Source organism: Castanea sativa, chromosome 9, assembly GCF_040712315.1.
Source record: "Castanea sativa cultivar Marrone di Chiusa Pesio chromosome 9, ASM4071231v1".
Lineage (NCBI taxonomy): Eukaryota > Viridiplantae > Streptophyta > Magnoliopsida > Fagales > Fagaceae > Castanea > Castanea sativa.
The window spans coordinates 34,757,059-34,775,980 of NC_134021.1; the positions used below are offsets into that span (position 1 = coordinate 34,757,059).

The window sequence follows — 18,922 nt, forward strand, 5'->3', positions numbered from 1 at the left end:
TGCTGAGTGTCAACAAGCGTTCGAAGATTTGAAGGTCTACCTCTCTTCACCGCCACTACTAAGCCCCTCGCAACCAGGAGAAGAACTGTTCCTCTATCTGGCCGTTTCCCTAGCAGCTGTCAGCGCGACCTTAATTAGGGAAGACGACAGGGTCCAGCGACCCGTGTACTATGCGAGCAAGGCATTGCACGGTGCAGAAGAGAGATATCCCCCCATGAAAAAACTTGCCTTCGCTTTGGTTATAATGGCCCGTAAGCTCAAGCCATATTTTCAAGCCCATACAATAGTCGTCCTAACTGACAAACCTTTGCGGCGAGCAATGGGCAGTCCTGCAGTTGTCAGACGAATGGCATTATGGTCCGTAGAACTAAGTGAATTTGATATACAATATCGCCCCCGCTTCGCCATCAAGGGACAAGCGGTGGCCAACTTCATTGCGGAGTTCACCAGCGTGGAAGACGAAGAGGAAAAGAATCCCCAATGGGGCATTTTCACTGACGGGTCATCCAACAAGAAGGCTAGCGGGGTAGGGGTCGTGCTTACCTCTCTGGAAGGCGACGAGCTCAAATGTATGATTCGCCTCGATTTTCCTACGACTAACAATGAAGCTAAGTATGAAGCCTTGATAGCAGGTTTAGACCTTGCTCAAGTTGTAGGGGCCACGAACGTGGTTGTTCATTGCGACTCCCAAGTTGTCACAAGCCAGGTAAACGGCGAGTACGAGTGCAAGGGTGAAAGAATGAAGAGATACTGGGAGCAAGCAAAAAGGAGGATGGACTGGCTGCAAGCCAAAATAGTCCAAATTCCAAGAGGAGAAAACGAACATGCCGACCGACTTTCCAAAGCTGCATCTGCGGAACCTATGACCACCATCAACAAGGTACTCTCTTTTATTCAGTCCTCATCGTTAATTGACGTTGACTGCATACAGGAAATCGGTTCCGAAAACAATTGGACCATGCCCTTGATCTCCTACCTAAAAAATGGCACGTTGCCTGATGAAAATGAGGCTGCCAGGAAGCTGAAGGTCCGGTCGGCACGGTTTGTCTTGATAAAGGATGTTCTCTACAAAAGGGGCTTTTCTCAACCATACCTAAAGTGCGTGGACCCCGAAGAAGCAAGCTATATTATGAGAGAAGTACACGAGGGGATATGCGGCAACCATTCCGGATCACGGTCATTGGTACAAAAGTTTATTCGGGCCGGATACTATTGGCCAACAATGCAAAATGACGCCCAGGTTTATGTGAGAGCTTGCGACAAGTGTCAAAGGTTCAGCAACATCATTCGACAACCGGCGGAAGAATTGACCCCCATAACTGCCCCATGGCCATTCGCCCAATGGGGGTTGGATATCATGGGACCATTCCCGATGGCAGCAAGGCAGCTGAAGTTCCTCGTCGTCGGCATCGATTACTTCACCAAATGGGTTGAAGCTGAAGCCCTAGCCACAATCACTGAAATGAATATAAGGGGTTTTGTATGGAGAAGCATTGTTTGCAGGTATGGAATTCCAAGAGTCTTAATTTCGGACAACGGTAAACAATTTGACAACGACTCCTTCCGAGCCTTCTGTTCAGAATTAGGAATCAAGAACCATTATTCCTCCCCAGCCCATCCTCAGGCAAACGGACAAGTGGATGTCACCAACCGATCCTTGCTTCGAATCATCAAGACTCGGCTCGAGGGGGCAAAGGGCGTATGGCCTGAGATGCTACCCAGCGTGTTATGGGCATACAGAACGACAGTACGAACCCCTACAGGAGAAACCCCTTTCTAGCTGACATACGGAAGTGAAGCGGTCATTCCAGCCGAGATAGGACTCACAAGTTATAGGGTGGCCAATCACGACGAGGGAAGAAATTATCAAGAGCTTCGTTTACAACTAGATCTAATTGACGAAGTAAGGGCGGTGGCTGAGCAAAGACTCGCACGATACCAGGACCTCGTAAGCAAGCACTACAACTCCCGAGTCAAGCACCGAGACTTCAAAGTCGGAGATCTTGTTTTAAGGAAAGTAATGGGCACAGCCAGAGATCCCACACAAGGAAAGCTTGGCCCGAACTAGGAAGGATCCTACAAGATCGTGTCATGGCGAAGAAAGGGCACCTATCACCTAGAGACGCTTGACGGGCAGAAACTGCAACACCCATGGAACGCCGAGCACCTCAGAAAGTACTACCAGTAGAAGATAGCAAGCAGAACGTTACTCCTCATTACCAGTTTATGATCCTTAATTATTTGTCTTAGCTTATTCCTATCTACAGTATATTTTAAGTCCAAATGGTTGAAAGTTTATCTTTCCTTTTTGAACAAAATTTTACTTATGCATTCATCATAATAAAAGGAGGTTCATTCAGAAACGACTAGTAAATTTTTTATGTCTTGAAGAAAACAGCAAATCCTCTACATCTAAGTCCACAAAGTGGACGACCTGCTTATAAGTCCACAAAGTGGACGGCCTATTTCTAAGTCCACAAAGTGGACGACCTACATCTAAGTCCACAAAGTGGACGACCTACATCTAAGTCCGCAAAGTGGACGGCCTACATCTAAGTCCACAAAGTGGACGGCCTATTTCTAAGTCCACAAAGTGGACAGCCTACCTCTAAGTCCACAAAGTGGACAGTCTACATCTAAGTCCACAAAGTGGACGGCCTATTCCTAAGTCCACAAAATGGACGAGCTATTCCGAAGTCCACAAAGTGGATGACCTGCTTCTAAGTCCAAAAAGTGGACGATCCCATTGCTGAGTCCACCTAGTGGACGGCGTCTTAAATAAGTCCACAAAATGGACAATCTTACACCTAAAACCCACAAAGTGATCGACCCCAATCTAAGGACAACAAGGTGGACGACCTCATTACTAGAAGGCCTTACCACCAAGTGCATAAGATGTACAAGGGCAATAAAATGCTGATATGTTCCCTCTTGGGCTCGTCACCTTGCCATTATGCAACAAGGTGACGGTGTTATGTTCAAAGTGACGGTGTTATGTTCAAAGTGACGGCATTGTTCGTGGAAATGATGGGCGTATTGCCAAATGGATACATCGAGCTAGATTAGCTGAAAGAGAAAAGCTGACGCCGTCATCAGTTCAAAAATTGAATTGAAGGAGAAAAACCCCGTCACCCTTAAGTTGACGAGCTCATTACGAACATAATTCTGACTTGCAGTAAAAAACACACATACTTGAAGCATAAAATGACATTAAAATTAAAATAGGCGATGTCTTTACAGAAACCCAGAAAAATGGGCGTCAAGTATTACAAGTTCGTCTACACTTTTTTCTAAATAAAAAAGAGGACAGAAAAAGAAAATTGAGTTCATAGAGCGGTCTCAAGGTCCTCCATCGTCTTCAACAGTAAAAGGATGGGCACAAGAGAAAGAAGGGCTGACGGCATTTTGGTCGTCACCGCGGGGATTTGCTGGGGTCAGTGTAACGAATTGATCTGCAGCTGGTTGAGCTACTACGACACTGTTGTCTTTCTGACTGTTATCGTCAACTTCTTCATTGACGGTGTCACCTGCAGGGGTTGACGGGATGGACTCATCCATTGAAATCCTTGACAAATCCAGGTCAGGATAGGCAGATTTTACTTGCTTCAAGCAGTCCTCGAACTCGTCACCATAGTAGGTGGCACAAGCGTCTATGAAGGCTGACGAATCCTTAAACTCCGTCACAGCATCGTTCCTAGCCGTCTCCACTTGGACAAGGATGGACCTCAACTCCTTCTCCGCCGTCACCTTGGCCTCCGTTTCCAGCTCCCGTCGGCGGGTCTCCTCCGTCAGCTTCTCCTTTTAATCCTTCAACTCCTCGCCCAAGATGCGATTCGCATCCCTATACTGCGTCTAGCCGTCAGTTAGGTACTTGACGCGCTCGTGCAGACGGGTAATCACCCCTTCCTTGGCAGAGCACCTGCTTGACAGAGCCTTCATGCAAACCATACCCTGGAAGAAAAAGGGGACAAGACAACGTCAGGGTATAAAAAATTGGTCGGGCACCAAAGTAGAAAGCGAGACTCACTCTGGTAAGGTCGAAAAGGCCTGACGCCTTTATCTCGTCAATAGTCTGCTCAGCACAAGGGTCCATTTCCTCGTCCTTCAAAATGGACTCCGTCACCTCTACAGCGTAATCTTTATGGGTCAGCAGGCGACGTGCAGACCCCTGGGAGATAGGGCCTGACGAGGTCATGGGCCCCTTACCTGCCCCATGAACGGGCCTGGGAGGTGACGGTCTTCGTGAAGACTTGTCCCCGGGAGTTGGGGCAGTTTTCTTCCCTGGACGGTCTTCCCTACCGTCAGGTTTCCTCTTTGCCGCGACCTTCCCGACGGGCCTGGGGGCTGACGGTGGGGTTGACTCGCCCCCAGCCTTCTCTTGCTGTTTCTTCTTGGCCGCAGCGGCAGCTCGAACCCTTTGTTTAGCTGACTCTATTTCAGCTAAGAATAAGGGTTAGAAAGAGATATCGTCAGGATAAAGACAAGAAGTTAAAAGACACTCACGATGATGGGAATAAGCGTTCAATTTGCAAGCTTCCTCCGTCGGTTCAGGACCACCACAGTATAAGTGAAGAGTATCTAACGTGATTAGATCTCGACACTTCCTCTCGTCCAAAGGGATGGCCGTCACTCTTGACGACATACCCAATTTGTTCCTTCTACAAAGAAGTATCTGCCCTTCCACTTCCTATTGGAGTTAGGCATATCTGACACTAACTTCAACTCCTTTTCCCTCACTGCAAAATGATACGCTCCTTTTGACGAGGAAATGTGCTGAGGACGATAACACCAAAAGAACTCGTCCAAGGTCAATTGACGGTTCCCACCACTCAGACGACCCCACAAGATCTCGGCACCAATGAAGGTTTGCCAAGCATTGGGGGCAATCTGGCTGACGGATATCCCGAGGAAGTTAGCCAGCTGACGGTGTAATGCCGTCAGCGGCAGCCTTAGCCCTGCCGCGAACATGGCATCATACATGCCGACGTCCGCGGTTCGTCCCGAGTAACACCTCTCACCCTCCTCAGGAAGACGGATGGGAATGTCGTCTGGTATTTGGTAACGGGACCGCAAACTTTTGAAAACATTCTCCGACATCGTCGGGAGAAAATTATTGACGGACCACTCTGAGGGTAAGATGAAGGGACGGTCATCACCAGAGGATCCCGAGGTGCTCTCTAAGGCTTCCTCGTCGCCGTCACTCTCACCCCCGTCACTGATACTTGCTTTTCCACGAACCCCTGGTCCTCATCGTCTACCCCTTCTTCATCACCGCTCACCTCACTTCCTCTAGAACTCTCTACTTCACCGTCAGATGGACCTGACGATTCTCTTTCTGACGACCAGGATAGGCCCTCCACGGGCTCACGACCTGATGGGAAAATTTCGTCATAACCCGCTCCGTCGCGGATCGACGACTGATCACTCGGCGTCTCCCTAGACATCTGACTACCTACAAACGACGGGTTTTTTCTAAGATCCTAGGCAGACGACTTCACTAAAGGGCGACACTAGGAAAAGTAAAAAGTAAAGTAACGAAAACTTACGTGTAGGAGGACGGTCTCAAGAAGCTGACGGCTGCACGATTGACGGCGTGATAAGATTGGCAGTGACGAATTCGTTCTCTCAAGATGAACAAGGCGAAAAAGTGGGAAAAAGGTAAATAGTGAAGTATATATAGGAGAGAGGAGGCTCGAAAGACGAAGCGGCACGCCCGTCCAGACGCGGAGCCAATCAGTTTATGCCATGTGTCCCACCATTTAATGAAGATGGCACGGATTACCATGCACGAACCATTTCTCCAATAACGATAACTCCATGACTCGTCATCCATAGCTGACGGGGTAATGGAGTGGGGGGCAGTTGATAGTGACGATTTCTACAGGCCGTCAATGAGTTAAGGAGGCTGACGAGAGCATACAACCCGTCAGCCTCGTCTCATTAGGATGCCTCCATTTGGCATTCAAGGCCATGCCCCTTACGTAGCGACGTTAAGCTGACGAATCACGCTGACGAGTCAGGGCTGACGACCTTGGCTGTAAGGGTCCTTGGCTGACGTTCTTTGTGGTGACGACCTTGGCTGTAAGGGTCCTTGGCTGACGTTCTTTATGGAGACATACATAAGCTGACGACAGTGTAGGAGGTACACGTGGGCTGACGACCTTGGCAGGTAAAAGCTGAAGGAGTAATCCAACCTTCATTTTTAGCCTATCTTGACTTCTGCTTATGTGAATATAAGGAAAGTTCTTGCGCTACACGTTCGACTTTAGTCAAGAAGATTCCTATAAGGAAAGGGCTCAATACAATAGGCAAAGATCCACGAATTACTCTTTTAAAAGGAAAGTACTTCTTCACCAAGGCGCTTATTTCGGCTACATACCACTATATATACCCCAAAACCCTCATGACCCAAAGGTACACACAATTACCTCAACTCTGGCACTCTAGGGTTGTTTTAAAGACTCTAACTTGATCGTCGGAGGGTCTTTGGCCGGCACCACACCGGTGCTCTCTGTCGATCGTCTACTTTCTCTTCGCAGGTGTTGCTTCAATCGGAGGAGTACTCGCAGCTTACTAGTGATTTCATCGGCATCATCAGTCAGCTTTTTCCTACCACCCATAAAACATGAATATTTTATTATAATTTTATACCACGTTAACGTGTGCTGAATTCCTTTTCAAAATGGATGAATTCCCGTATTGAGAAAACTTGTGCCTGCTGTAAAGCACCGACTCTGCAGCCTAATCTCTTAGCGCAACGCGGCAAAAGGAAGAGAACACAAATGCGGGGTACACTAAAATCTAATAAAACAAAGGACATGTATCATTGTATCTTTATTACATAGTTCTCCTCTGTTCTGGATCTTTATAAATTTGCAATCAAACAAACTTATTACCAGACTTACAGCTTTTGAAAAACTTGGTACATTGTAGTAGTAGTAGTAAATTGAAAATTACAGAGCGACCCACTTCAGTTTCTGTCCAAATCCATTATAAGATCACTTGCAGCTTGGAAGCGGAGAGCCACACAAGCACCGGTTGTGGAAATAATTCGAATAATCAAAGCTTTGCAATTTACCACCCACTGGAATCTGACCACAAAGCCTATTATAACTCACATTTAAGTACTGCAAATTCAGTGTGGTCAACTCCAAAGGAAGACCTCCATAGATCATGTTGTGGTTTAGATCCAATGAAGTCAAACTCTTTGGGAACACCACCTTTGACAGATTAAACTTCAACAAGTTCCTCGACAAGTCCACGATCTGTATGGTCTTGTTCGATCCGAAAACCACGGATGCATCGCCTTCGAGTTTGTTTCGCGACAAATCAATATAATTGAAGTCCATGTGGGCGAACGAGGATGGGATTGAACCGGTTAGTTGGTTGTGAGAGAGGAACAGGTATAGTCCCTGAGGAAAATTACCGAAAGAGGAGGGGATTGGTCCGCTGAGTTTGTTACGGTCCAAGCGAAGTCCATTGAGGTTTGGAAGCTGTGAAAGTGAGGGTGGGATAGAGCCAGAGAGTTGATTGAATGAGAAGTCAATGGATGTGAGGTTTTTGAGTTTGCTGAGGAAATCAGGAATTGGGCCAGTTAGATTAAGCCAGCTGAGTGTGAGGGATTTGAGGTGTGTGAGCTTGACAATGGCAGGTTGGATATAACCAGTGACATTGGAAAGTTTGTGGAATTCGAGGTTTGTGAGGTATGGAAGGTCACCAACATCAGGTGGGATTTGGCCAGAGAGGTTGCCTGCCAAGATGGTGAGGGAGTTGATGCGGTGAGAGGTGGCGTCACAAGTGACAGTATACCAGTCACAACAATCGTTGTTTGGGTTCCAAGAGGCAAGGATGTAAGGGTTGTTGAAGGCTTGTTTGATTTTGAGTAAGACTTTTTTGTCTTGTGGGTTGCAGAGCTCGGAGATAGCAGAGTAGAAGAGAAGGGCGAGGCAGAAGAGACAGAGGAGAGGCCTACTTGTACTGCCCATTTTGGAAGAGAAGAGAATGGTGGTGTGTGAAATTTGGTGCTGCAAATGATAGATTTTATAGTGTGAGTTGGTCTATATTTCTGTGTAGGAATGATGTAGTAACCGACGGAAGCTTTAAGATATAGTTCCAGTGCAAGTCAAGCCAAAATGGCAATGTGATCCATTCAAATAAGTCAAATATTGTCGATTCAGCAATAAAAAGTCAAATATTGTTGAATGTTTAAAATATGTTTTAGTTTTCTTACTTACTTATCTTAAAGACCAATTTAGTAGGGTCAGAAACACTAATAATAATAATAATAATAATAATAATGATAATAATAATAATAATTTAGAAGGAAATCATGGAATTAAAAACTCTTGTATCTACGTGTGATTTGGATCTAATTTGACTCAACAACACATGGTTTTAAAAAGATATTTATCATATGGTCTAGTCTATTAACATTGAAAATAAATTTACAAGTGCAAATTACGTGCCTGAAACTCAATGTGCAGCCTCATCTTGTTCGTGAGATGCAAGCAGGGGCTGCTCCATATGCATTTTAGTGTGTTCAATGAACACCCTCACTTGCCAAAATAAAATTTTAGACTTGAAAAAAAATTACATGGATAATTATTTTCAAACTTAATATATTTTCTCTAAATATTGAACACTATGACTTGAGAATTCCAAGTATTTGGGTTCAACAAAAATAGAATAATGCTATAAATATGATCGCAACAAAATTTTTTTTTTTTTGAAAGGGGTCATTCATTCATAAACTCATAAAAGCAAAACATCGTAAGCCAAGGCCTCCACAGCCGGAGGAGGAGAATCCTCCATCCAATATACATCATTATCTATAGAATTCCTAGCATGCTGAGCAAGAACATGTGCAACCTTATTCCCATCCCTCCTAGTAGTACTAATGCTAACCCACTCCAAACAATAAACCAAATGGCGAATATCCTCCACCACATAGCCTAGCAAGGAACAATCTATCTTTGTCGATGAAATGGCTTGCATAACATTTACATTGTCCCCCTCTATAATCAGCTTGTTGAATCCAGCATCTACAGCAAACTCCAATGATCTTCGACATGCCAATAATTCTGCTTCCATACTAGATCGCACAGGTGGCCCACTTGCGTCATTGCCGCCATAACACGACCATGCTCGTCTCGAATAATTGCTCCTACACCGGTTCATCCGGAGTCGGAAAAGCAGTACATCGAAGTTTAATTTATATACGAGGAAGATGGTGGGGGCTTCCGGATCATCTTGTAATTACATTTGGCTGCATCACGGTTAATTGCATTTGTCTTGATTTATACTCTGTCGGTACTCCTCTGCTCTCTTATTCAAGTGCCTCGGGTGCATCAGATTTCCACCAAAAACCACTCGGTTTCTCTGATTCCATATAAGCCAGGCTTGAATCCAGAACAGCTCCACTTCCTCAGTCATTAACTTATCAATTAAATATTCCATAAGTTGCAGCACGTCAGTGGAAGCTACACACCTCTTCTGCAATTTTCGACAACTCCCTGCCCAAATATCTTGCACCGCTGCACACCCCCAAATTGCATGGATTGTACTCTCCGCCTCCCTTAAGCACAATGGACATTTGGCTTCCGATATTACTCTCCTCCGGACCAGATTAACTCTTGTGGGTAAAATATCAGATCCTCCTTGCCACCATATAAGCTGACTTCACAGAAAAATACCCATTCCTATTATAGCTCCATATAATAGAATCAGCAACACATCGTCTGCTCAGCTGAATTCTACATATTGCTTCAGCGTCATCCGGATGGAAACTTGAATGAATCATGTCGCTCCTCCATGCATCTATCTCCGGATTAATCAAATCTGATACAACCATCTCATCCATTAATTCATGATTAGGATGTAACACCTTATTTGTAGGATGATTTGGTATCCACCTATCATCAACCACCTTAATTGAGCTCCCATTGCCAACCCTCCAACAAGATCCAACTTTAAGAATAGGTAAGGCTGCCACCAAACTCCTCCAAACATAAGAGCAACCCGGAGATTCTTTAGCATCAAGAAAAGATGATCGGGGAAAATACCGCGCTTTGAAACACTTAGATAATAAAGAATCAGTACCTTGAATCATCCTCCACCCTTGTTTAGCCAACATCGCTAAATTAAAAGCTCTTAGATCCCGGAATCCCATACCACCCTCCAGTTTAGAAGTTGCTAATTTATCCCAACGCTTCCAATGAATTTTTCTTTCATTGCCTACTTGTCCCCACCAAAACTTAGCACACATATTATTCAATTCATCACACAATTTCAAAGGAAGTTGAAACACACTCATTGTGTATGTAGGTATAGATTGGGCTACAGCTTTAATAAGAATTTCTTTCCCTGCTTTAGATAACAACATGCCTTTCCAACCTTGCAATTTTTTCCATACTCTATCTTTTAAATAAGCAAAAGTATGGTATTTATCCCTTCCAAGCAGAGTTGGTAGTCCTAAATAAGAGTCAAACTTCACCACCTCCTTGACCCCCAAGATCTACAACATCATTGTTTCGAACATACGTGGTATTCTTTCGAAGAAAGCTGAAGACTTCTCCAGATTTATACTTTGACCTGAAGCTCTTTCATAAATTTGAAGAATTTCTGCTATCACTTTTCCTTCCATCGGTGTTGCTTGACAAAACAACAAAGAATCATCTGCAAATAATAAATTTGTAACTCTAGGAGCTCCTCTGCAGATTGACACACCTCGAATCCTCCCTTCCGGTTCCAGTTGCTTGACAAAGCGAGTGAATCCTTCAGCACATAAAAGAAACAGGTACGGTGACAATGGATCTCCTTGACGTATTCCTCTAGATGGATGTATCATACCATATGGTCTTCCATTTACCAGAATAGAATTAGATGGAGTAGTGATACAGCTCATCACTCTTTCAATCCACCTTGTAGGGAAACCCATCTTTTCCATAATTTTTTGCAAGAATAGCCATTCAACCCGATCATACGCCTTGCTGATATCTAATTTCAATGCCATAGACCCTTTCTTGCCCTTCTTCCTCCCATGCATAGTATGTATGGTCTCATACGCTACCATAACATTATCTGTGATCAATCTACCCAGAACAAAAGCACTCTAGGTAGGAGAAATAATATCTGGAAGCACCTGTTTCAATCTGTTTGCCAGCACCTTGGAAATAATTTTATAAATCACATTACATAGACTAATAGGCCTAAAATCAGCCATTTTCTGTGGATTTTTCACTTTGGGAATAAGAACTATGTGTGTGTGATTTACCTCCGGTGACATATTTCCATTATTTAAAAAATCCAACACAGCAGAAATTACATCATCTCCCACTATATGCCAAAATTTTTGATAGAACAAGGCATTCATACCATCAGGTCCTAGAGCTTTCGTAGGTCCCATTTGGAATAGAGCCACCTTCACCTCTTCAGCAGTAAAATCTCCCGACAAGACTTCCAGCATGTTATTTGTCACTTTATGAGGAACTGCATTCAAACATTCCCCCATTTGATCAGCTACACCTGCACTAAAAATATTGTTAAAATACTCTGAAGCTACTTCAGCCACCTCCTCTACCTCTTCCACCCACTGCCCTTGTGCATTTTGTATACCACTTATGTGATTTTTCTTCCTCCTTTGTGATGCTTTAGAATGGAAAATTTTCGTATTCCTATCTCCATGCTTCATCCACGAAATTCTAGACCGTTGTGCCCAGTAAATTTCTTGCTTTTGTAAAAGATCATCCATTTGCTTGCTCACATCCAAAAACTCAACTCTATTTTCTTCACTAGCTTCGACTTCATTCAACATGTCCAACCTTTTTTGTAGCTCCTTCAAGGCTACCTCATCAGGTTTGGCCGAACCCCAAGCTGTCAATTCTAGCCCACATGCATGAATTTTATTTCTGATAGAAAACAGCCCATGCGCACCATCTCCAGACCTACCCCACGCCTCCTTAACAGCTTCTTCACACTCATTAGAAAGTAGCCAGACTTCCTCAAATTTAAATGACTTCCCACGCAGCTGCCTTTAACGTTTAAAGGATTGAACTTGCAATATAATTGGTAGATGATCTGACGCATGTGTTGATAGATGAGTAATTGTGCTCATTTGAAATCGCACTCTCCACTCTTCATTTGCAACCCCTCTATCAAGTCTAATTCTTGTATTTGCATCTCCCGGTCTCTTATTATTCCAAGTAAACGGATAACCCCTGTACCCAATATCTTGAAGTTGACAAGAATCCAACGCTTCCCTAAACGCTTCAACCTGTGCATAATTAGGTGGTCTTGTACTTTGCTTCTCCGAGGCATGTAAGAATGCATTAAAGTCTCCAATAACCATCCACGGACCCTCTACAAATGTCTTCAAGTGTTGTAACAATTTCCAAGATTTTTCTTTATTTTGTGCTTCCGGCCACCCATAAAACCCAGTCAAGTACCATTTAAATCCATCTTCCTCTGTGACAAGAGCCAATACATGGTTTACAGTATAATTAATGATCTCCAAATTAATATCTTTTTTCCACAATAAAGCTAATCCACCACCTGCATTCGGGTTTTTAACAATCACCTTATTCTGAAAAGGTAAGTTACTGTATAAATTTTCAAACCCCTCCTTATCTAGTCTAGTCTCCATAAGGAAACAAACCATGGGATCTTTTTCCTTCACAATCTTACGAAGGCTTCGACCTGTCCAAGGGTTCCCAAGCCCTTGACAGTTCCAACTAAGAAGCCTCATTGCTCTCGGCAAGGGTGGCTATCCACCCCCGCCGAAATATCAATAGAACTGCCTTCCACCTCATCTTGTTTACTTCTTTTATTCCTCTGTTCTTCATGCTGCCCAGATTCCCCATCCCTTAGTTCACGTTTACCCAAACTAGGAATTGTAATAGGCCTAGCGAAACCTCCAAGCCCAAAATCCATTCTATTTATCCTAGTCCACATAGTCTTGGGCTTAACATAAGATGACCCAGAAAGTTCCAAACTTGTTGGACTGCTAAATTTGTTATCAAGCACGTGAGGTTGATCACTATCTGGCCTACACTTCATTCTGCCCTTATCCACTGAAAAAAGATCATCACCGAAATTCTTGGAGCAATCATTATTCACCTTATCTGTTACCATAATTTCCGGCCTTTCCCTTACTGCATTAGACTCCTTCCCCATCCCGTTAGCTTCATCATGCCAAATTACCTCCCCTGAATTCACGGAATCTCTAGCAACCACCGTTTTGGAATTTTCTGGGCTGTCCTCCATTGCTGCCGCTGTCTTCAGTGAGTCAACCACCACCAGATTTGCTGTTTCAGTATCCATACCTTCCTCCGGCTTGGTTTTTGGATAAGTATATTGATTTGGCACAGCCCTTACTCGACCTCCTACTGCCTTAAGAAAGTCACCATATTGATACTCCAATCCTCCACCGTTTTTCTCCGCCGCATAATGTGCTGCACAGTGCTTTTTATCATGGCCTAGTATTCCACAAAAATGGCAAAACATAGGGAGTCTTTCATATTTAAAAGACACCCAATGACGCTCTCCATCAGAATCGGCAATAAAACCACCTTTTCGCAAAGGTTTTGTTATTGTTACTGCAACTCGAACTCGCATAAAAAAATTTATAGCATCCTTCTGTTTTCTTCCTTCTACTTCTTCAACCTCTCCCAATTTACTTCCAACTTCCTTTGCCACCTGTGGGGAAATCATATCAAGCGGAGCCCCCCAGATCTGAACCCAGAGCGATGCTGTCTCCATTCGGATATTTCCTACAGTCATACCTTTCCTCCATCGTTGTAACATAAGTAGTTGATTATCAAAAGACCAAGGACCCCTTCTCAGAACCCTCTCCATCTCAAATTCAGATTGAAACTTGAATTGAAATAGGTTTGGCCCTACTTCTAATATCTGCAAAGATTCATCCAGACCCCACGCTCTTCTTATTGTATTTTTCGCCGCCAGTTTATTAAAAGATTTGCACGTTAAAAATTTTCCGATCAGACTCAGATGACAACTCTCCAGGGCTTCCATTCGTCCTTCATCAGAAATAGCTATGATTTCTTCTTCCTCAGTCGTCAATTTCATTCTATCCATACTATCAGCAACCTCATCAGCCATGGTGATTGTGTAAAAAAATGAAAAATCAATGCCCTTCGCTCAAGGCCAAGGGAGGGAGAAACTCGTGTAAACACGAGAGAGAGAACTCCACGTTGGGAGAGCGTCTTAATTAAAAATTTAGCCCACCATTGACATTATTTTTTTATCCATTAATAACAACTTGTCACCAAGGATATTTTGTGAAATTGTTGTTTACCTAACATTTCTCACAAAAATTATCTTGGTCCCCCAAACATATTTTTTAAAAATAAAATAAAATCCAAATAACAATAATAAAAATTAGTCAAATAATAGCAAAAATAACCCAAACAACAACAAGATTAGGTTAAACAATAACAACTGAACAAAAGATTCAACAAAAAATAAAATAAAATCCAAAATAACAATAATAAAAACTAATTAACCTAAATAACAGTAAAAATTGCCTAAACAACAATAGTATTAGGTCAAATAACAGCAAATGAAAAAAAGATTCAATGAAGAGCCCATTCAAAAACAAAAATTAAAAACCTCTAATCATTTAGATTTGTAACTCATTTAATCCATTACATAAAAATAATTCTCAATTTTATTTTTTTTCCTAAAAAACGATACTAAGAGAGATTCTATGGCCATGAGTTCTCTTCAACGGCGCCAACATCTTTGCTCTCCTCAGTTTTTCAGTCACAACAACTCTACTCTCTTTGGTGGATTAACTCACAGTCACAGTGGCTATAATCTATTACTCTTTACCTCTCTCTCTCTCTCTCTCTCTCTCTCTCTCTCTCTCTCTCTCTCTCTCTCTCTCTCTCTCTCTATATATATATATATATATATATTTGTCATCATTCTAGACTCTCTCTCACTTGATTACTCTCATATCAGCATTATTAGTTCTCACTTTAACTCTCAACCTTCACTTCTTGTTATTTCATTTTATTAGTACAAGAAATTTGAAAAATTCTTTTACTTGTGTTTTTCTTTTGTTGTATAATTCAATTTTCTTTTTGACCACGCTAAAAGAAATTCCTAGAGCCATTAAGAGATGAAAGATTCTTAAAAGATAGTGGCATAGAGCTTCACTATACAAAACAAAATAACACATCCCTAAAAATATTGAAATGAAGGATTTATGTTAAGTCTCTTAAACTATTGGTATAGAGATTCATAGAGACAAATCACAATTATTTTTAAGTGAAAAATGTTTTGCAGATATTTCATAATAAAAGATTATATACCTAAAACACGGACAGACGCAACGGGGTTCCAAGGGGGCCTGGGCCCCACTAGTCTGAAGAATTTTGTTTTTTTTACTTGTTATATTCTTTATTTTTGTAGTTGGGCCCCTTCATACAAAACCTTAGGCTCCCCTCCTATGCAATCAGCCTAACTAGCCTAACTCAATCAACTACTATCTAACCTAAAAACTTAACAAAAACAATAAAAGCATTCACAATGGTAATTGTATTTTAGCAAAAAAAGTTATTTTACCACCAAAGAACCAAAAAATCATGTGTTATTGGAGAAGGTAAAACTAAATTTTTTACATCTATAGCAAACCGGTATAAATACCAATTGATTGTAGCAAGTTGTTAAAAATATAATACAATATTTTATTAACATTCTCTCTCTTCCTCCAATTAAAAAACTTAAATTCTCCCTCTTACACTACAACAAATCTGACTTTTTCAAGGGTCAAAACTCTTGAAAAAAGTATTAAAAAAAAACTTTGAGAAAAATTATTTTAAGAGTCCAATTGACCCTTGATAACTTTTGAAACTTGTACCGTCGAAAAGGAAATTTTGAAGGCCTTCGTGGCCCTTAAAACAAGTGCTCTAATCTTATTTTGATGGTTAAGAGACCCTTAAATAACCACAATCATGCACAATACACACACACACACACACACACACAAAATTGATTGTCTATAGCTTGATTAAAGCAATGCTGCCAAGTATCCAGCCAAAGAATATCTGAAACAGAGATATATTTAAACACCACTAATCTATTTATCAAGGTATATTGCTACAATTATACTTTCTTTGATCTCTAACCTCAAACCTACAAATTAACATCTATAATGTGTATCAATTTCAATATTGAGATTACTTAACAGATTAGGGACTGCATACAAATAGCCAATATGTCAATTATTGTTTAAGAGAAAAGATATCAACAACCACACTTTGTATAAAGACCAAATCTGTCCAAGAGTTAAAAGTTTTGATGCAATTTATTCTTCATCATTGTGAGAGACCGGGGAAAATTAGGTACTCTCCAAAAAGAGATTTGGGTGTTTTTTCAAGACACCTCTCTTTTTGGGCAAGTGGTGTGGAGTTGCCACTTATTTTTTATACAAAAAAAAAACTAAAATACAAATACATGATTGAATTTGCTTTGTTTCATTGATTAAGTAAAACAATACATATTTGAAAATTTGAAAATTACATGGCTTTGGGTTCTAGTTACAATCTACCAAAAATACATGGCTTTTTGTCCTAGTTACAATCTACCCAAAATAAAAAAGCAAAGATAAGACATAGATCTACCTATCCAAAGACACTAAATTAGGAGGCTAGGTTACGGAATGGGAAGGTGTTAGGCACCCATTCTGCCTAGACAAAGTCTGGTCTTCTAAACTCTTGTGACCAATGTACCACATTATGCATGATATGAAGGATATGTTGTGCACACATAAAATAAATAAATAAAAAAAATAAAAACAAACTATATTACACAAGTCTATTTATGAATACCCTCTTCTTTTGAGAAAAATTCAGATCTGTGTTATGGTAAAAATTGATTTGATTTTAGAAAGAATCGGATTTGTTTTTGTGCATTTAAAAAAAAAAAAAAAAGAACTAGTTTTTGGTGAAAGAAGAATCAGATCTATTTTTGGGATAAAGTAAAACAAAATCTTTCGGTTAAAAAATATCAAATCTGTTTTTTGGGAACGGGGAAAATTGGTTTTTAGGTTTGGTTAAAAACCAGATCTGTTTTTGCAATAAATGAATGTTTTTTTAGAGGATTAGAAAAATAGATCTATTTTTTATGTGGAAAAAGGATTTTAGAAGAGAATCATATTCATAAAATCAACCCATGCAACATGCATCAAACAAAACAAATTATACTAGTCATGACTCTTTTTTTATTTCCAAAATCTACTATGTTAAAAAAATCAGATCTTTATCTAATGAAGATGCAATTCAACTTTATTTTGAGAAAAATTCAGATCTGCATCTAATGAAGATGTAGATCCATTTTTATTTTGAGAAAAAATCAGATCTACATCTAATGAAGATGTAGATCCGTTCTTATTTAAGAATTCATAACATGCAGATTTTTTAAACTAAGAAAGAGATCACAACACTAATAAAAAAGGAACATGCTTTAACAAAACAAATCAACAATTCATGGTATGAATATTTGATACTGCTAAATTAAAAACATATATAGAGATGCATCATCATCATCATAAAAATAAAAAATAAAAATAAATAAATAAATAAAAAAGATAGGGGGTAAGAACAACCTCTTGCATGGAGCACTCTTCTTCTTGAGAGGATGTTTTAGGGTTCAAAGAAAATTTTGCAATTCTATTTGAAACCTAAAAACCTAGCTTTAAGTGTCGTTCAGCACTCCAAAAGTGCCGAATGGCCCTCTCGAGTGCTTATTGCACTTTCGTGTTTAGGTGCCTTTTGGGCTCCCTTTTTAGGGTTTTCCTACGTCTGGCCATGCACTTAGACGTGTTTCCAATTCGGATTCCAATTTTTGAACTCTTTTCTGGATAATTCCAGTCTTTTCAACAACAATTATCTTGTAGATAAATACTCTAAAATAAATCTTTTTAAAGTTCAGATTATCCACTATCTTATTGTTATCCAATTATTCCTTTTATTCCTATGCAAGCAATCCTACTTTAAACACTAATTATCAACTAATCACAAAATTATTTAATTCATTTTAATTTTTTAACCAATTAAAATTAATTTAAATTAATCATGCGTGGTCGACTCTACTTAGACACAATGATCATGCGATATCTTTCAATTTGACCGTCTGATTTGGGAACCAGACATACTGTCACGGCCATTAGAATCTCAAGATCATTTTTATGATATGCAATGCAATCATGATTTTTGAGGTACATGGATAATCATTCTAGCCATCTTCCTTGATTATATCATGGGTGCAAAATTGAGTGTCTACAGAATGCCCCTCATTGATAGAGCTTGGAGAGCGAATGTCAATGTAAAACAAAGACACTGATTTTAGCGGCCATGATTTAATTGAGGTTGAATTTTCAAAGATTACCTAGCCCTTGAACCTAAAATTTTGGAACATAGAACTAGTGCTTTACCTTTTGACAAAAAATGAAAATACTTAACCTAGCTGATAACTGATGAACTTTGGAAATGATTCTTGATAGTTGATGCGACCAAGAGGATTATCAATCTTGATTTTGATAATGGAGTTGTCTACGACCAAGGGATGTTTCAACCTCGATCTTGACAAAGGAAATGTTTGCGATCTCGATCTGGAAAAAATATTTGCGACCTCGATTTGGACTAAAGAAGTGTCTGCGACCAAAGAATCTTGATTTGGACTGAATAAATGTCTACGACCAAAGAATTTTGATCTGGTCTGTGACCAAAGGATCTTAATTCGGACTGATGTCTGCGACCAAAGGATCTTGATTTGGACAAAGGAAATGTCTGCGACCAAAGAATCTTGATCTAGACTAATGCCTTCGACCAAAGGATCTTGATCTGGACTAATGTCTGCGACCAAAGGATCTTGATCTGGATTGCAGAAATCAAGGGACTTC

The 18,922-nt window shown here is 40.8% G+C and overlaps 2 protein-coding genes across 2 annotated transcripts; both read right to left on the bottom strand.

Moving 5' to 3' along the window:
• Window positions 1-6,733: 6,733 nt before the first annotated feature.
• On the bottom strand, window positions 6,734-8,058 carry LOC142610863 (polygalacturonase inhibitor-like). Its single transcript, XM_075782827.1, has one exon. The coding sequence runs from the start codon at window positions 7,983-7,985 to the stop codon at window positions 6,999-7,001; it is 987 nt and encodes a 328-aa protein (XP_075638942.1). The 5' UTR covers window positions 7,986-8,058; the 3' UTR covers window positions 6,734-6,998.
• Window positions 8,059-11,110: 3,052 nt separating this feature from the next.
• LOC142609101 (uncharacterized) lies at window positions 11,111-12,742 on the bottom strand. The gene is made up of 3 exons (XM_075780732.1): window positions 12,125-12,742; window positions 11,273-12,025; window positions 11,111-11,164 (listed from the first exon to the last, which is right to left on the bottom strand). The coding sequence occupies exons 1-3, from the start codon at window positions 12,740-12,742 to the stop codon at window positions 11,111-11,113; spliced, it is 1,425 nt and encodes a 474-aa protein (XP_075636847.1).
• Between the last annotated feature and the right edge of the window lie 6,180 nt (window positions 12,743-18,922).

Bases quoted from the DNA above. Each gene is read 5' to 3' on its own strand.
- LOC142609101 (XM_075780732.1), bottom strand. From the start codon at position 12,742: ATGAGGCTTCTTAGTTGGAACTGTCAAGGGCTTGGGAACCCTTGGACA. The intron at 12,026-12,124 runs GTGCGATTTCAA...CGTTAAAGGCAG, and splicing joins TTGCAAATGAAGAGTGGAGA to CTGCGTGGGAAGTCATTTAA. The intron at 11,165-11,272 runs GTAAATCACACA...ATTATTTCCAAG, and splicing joins ATGGAAATATGTCACCGGAG to GTGCTGGCAAACAGATTGAA.
- LOC142610863 (XM_075782827.1), bottom strand. From the start codon at position 7,985: ATGGGCAGTACAAGTAGGCCTCTCCTCTGTCTCTTCTGCCTCGCCCTT.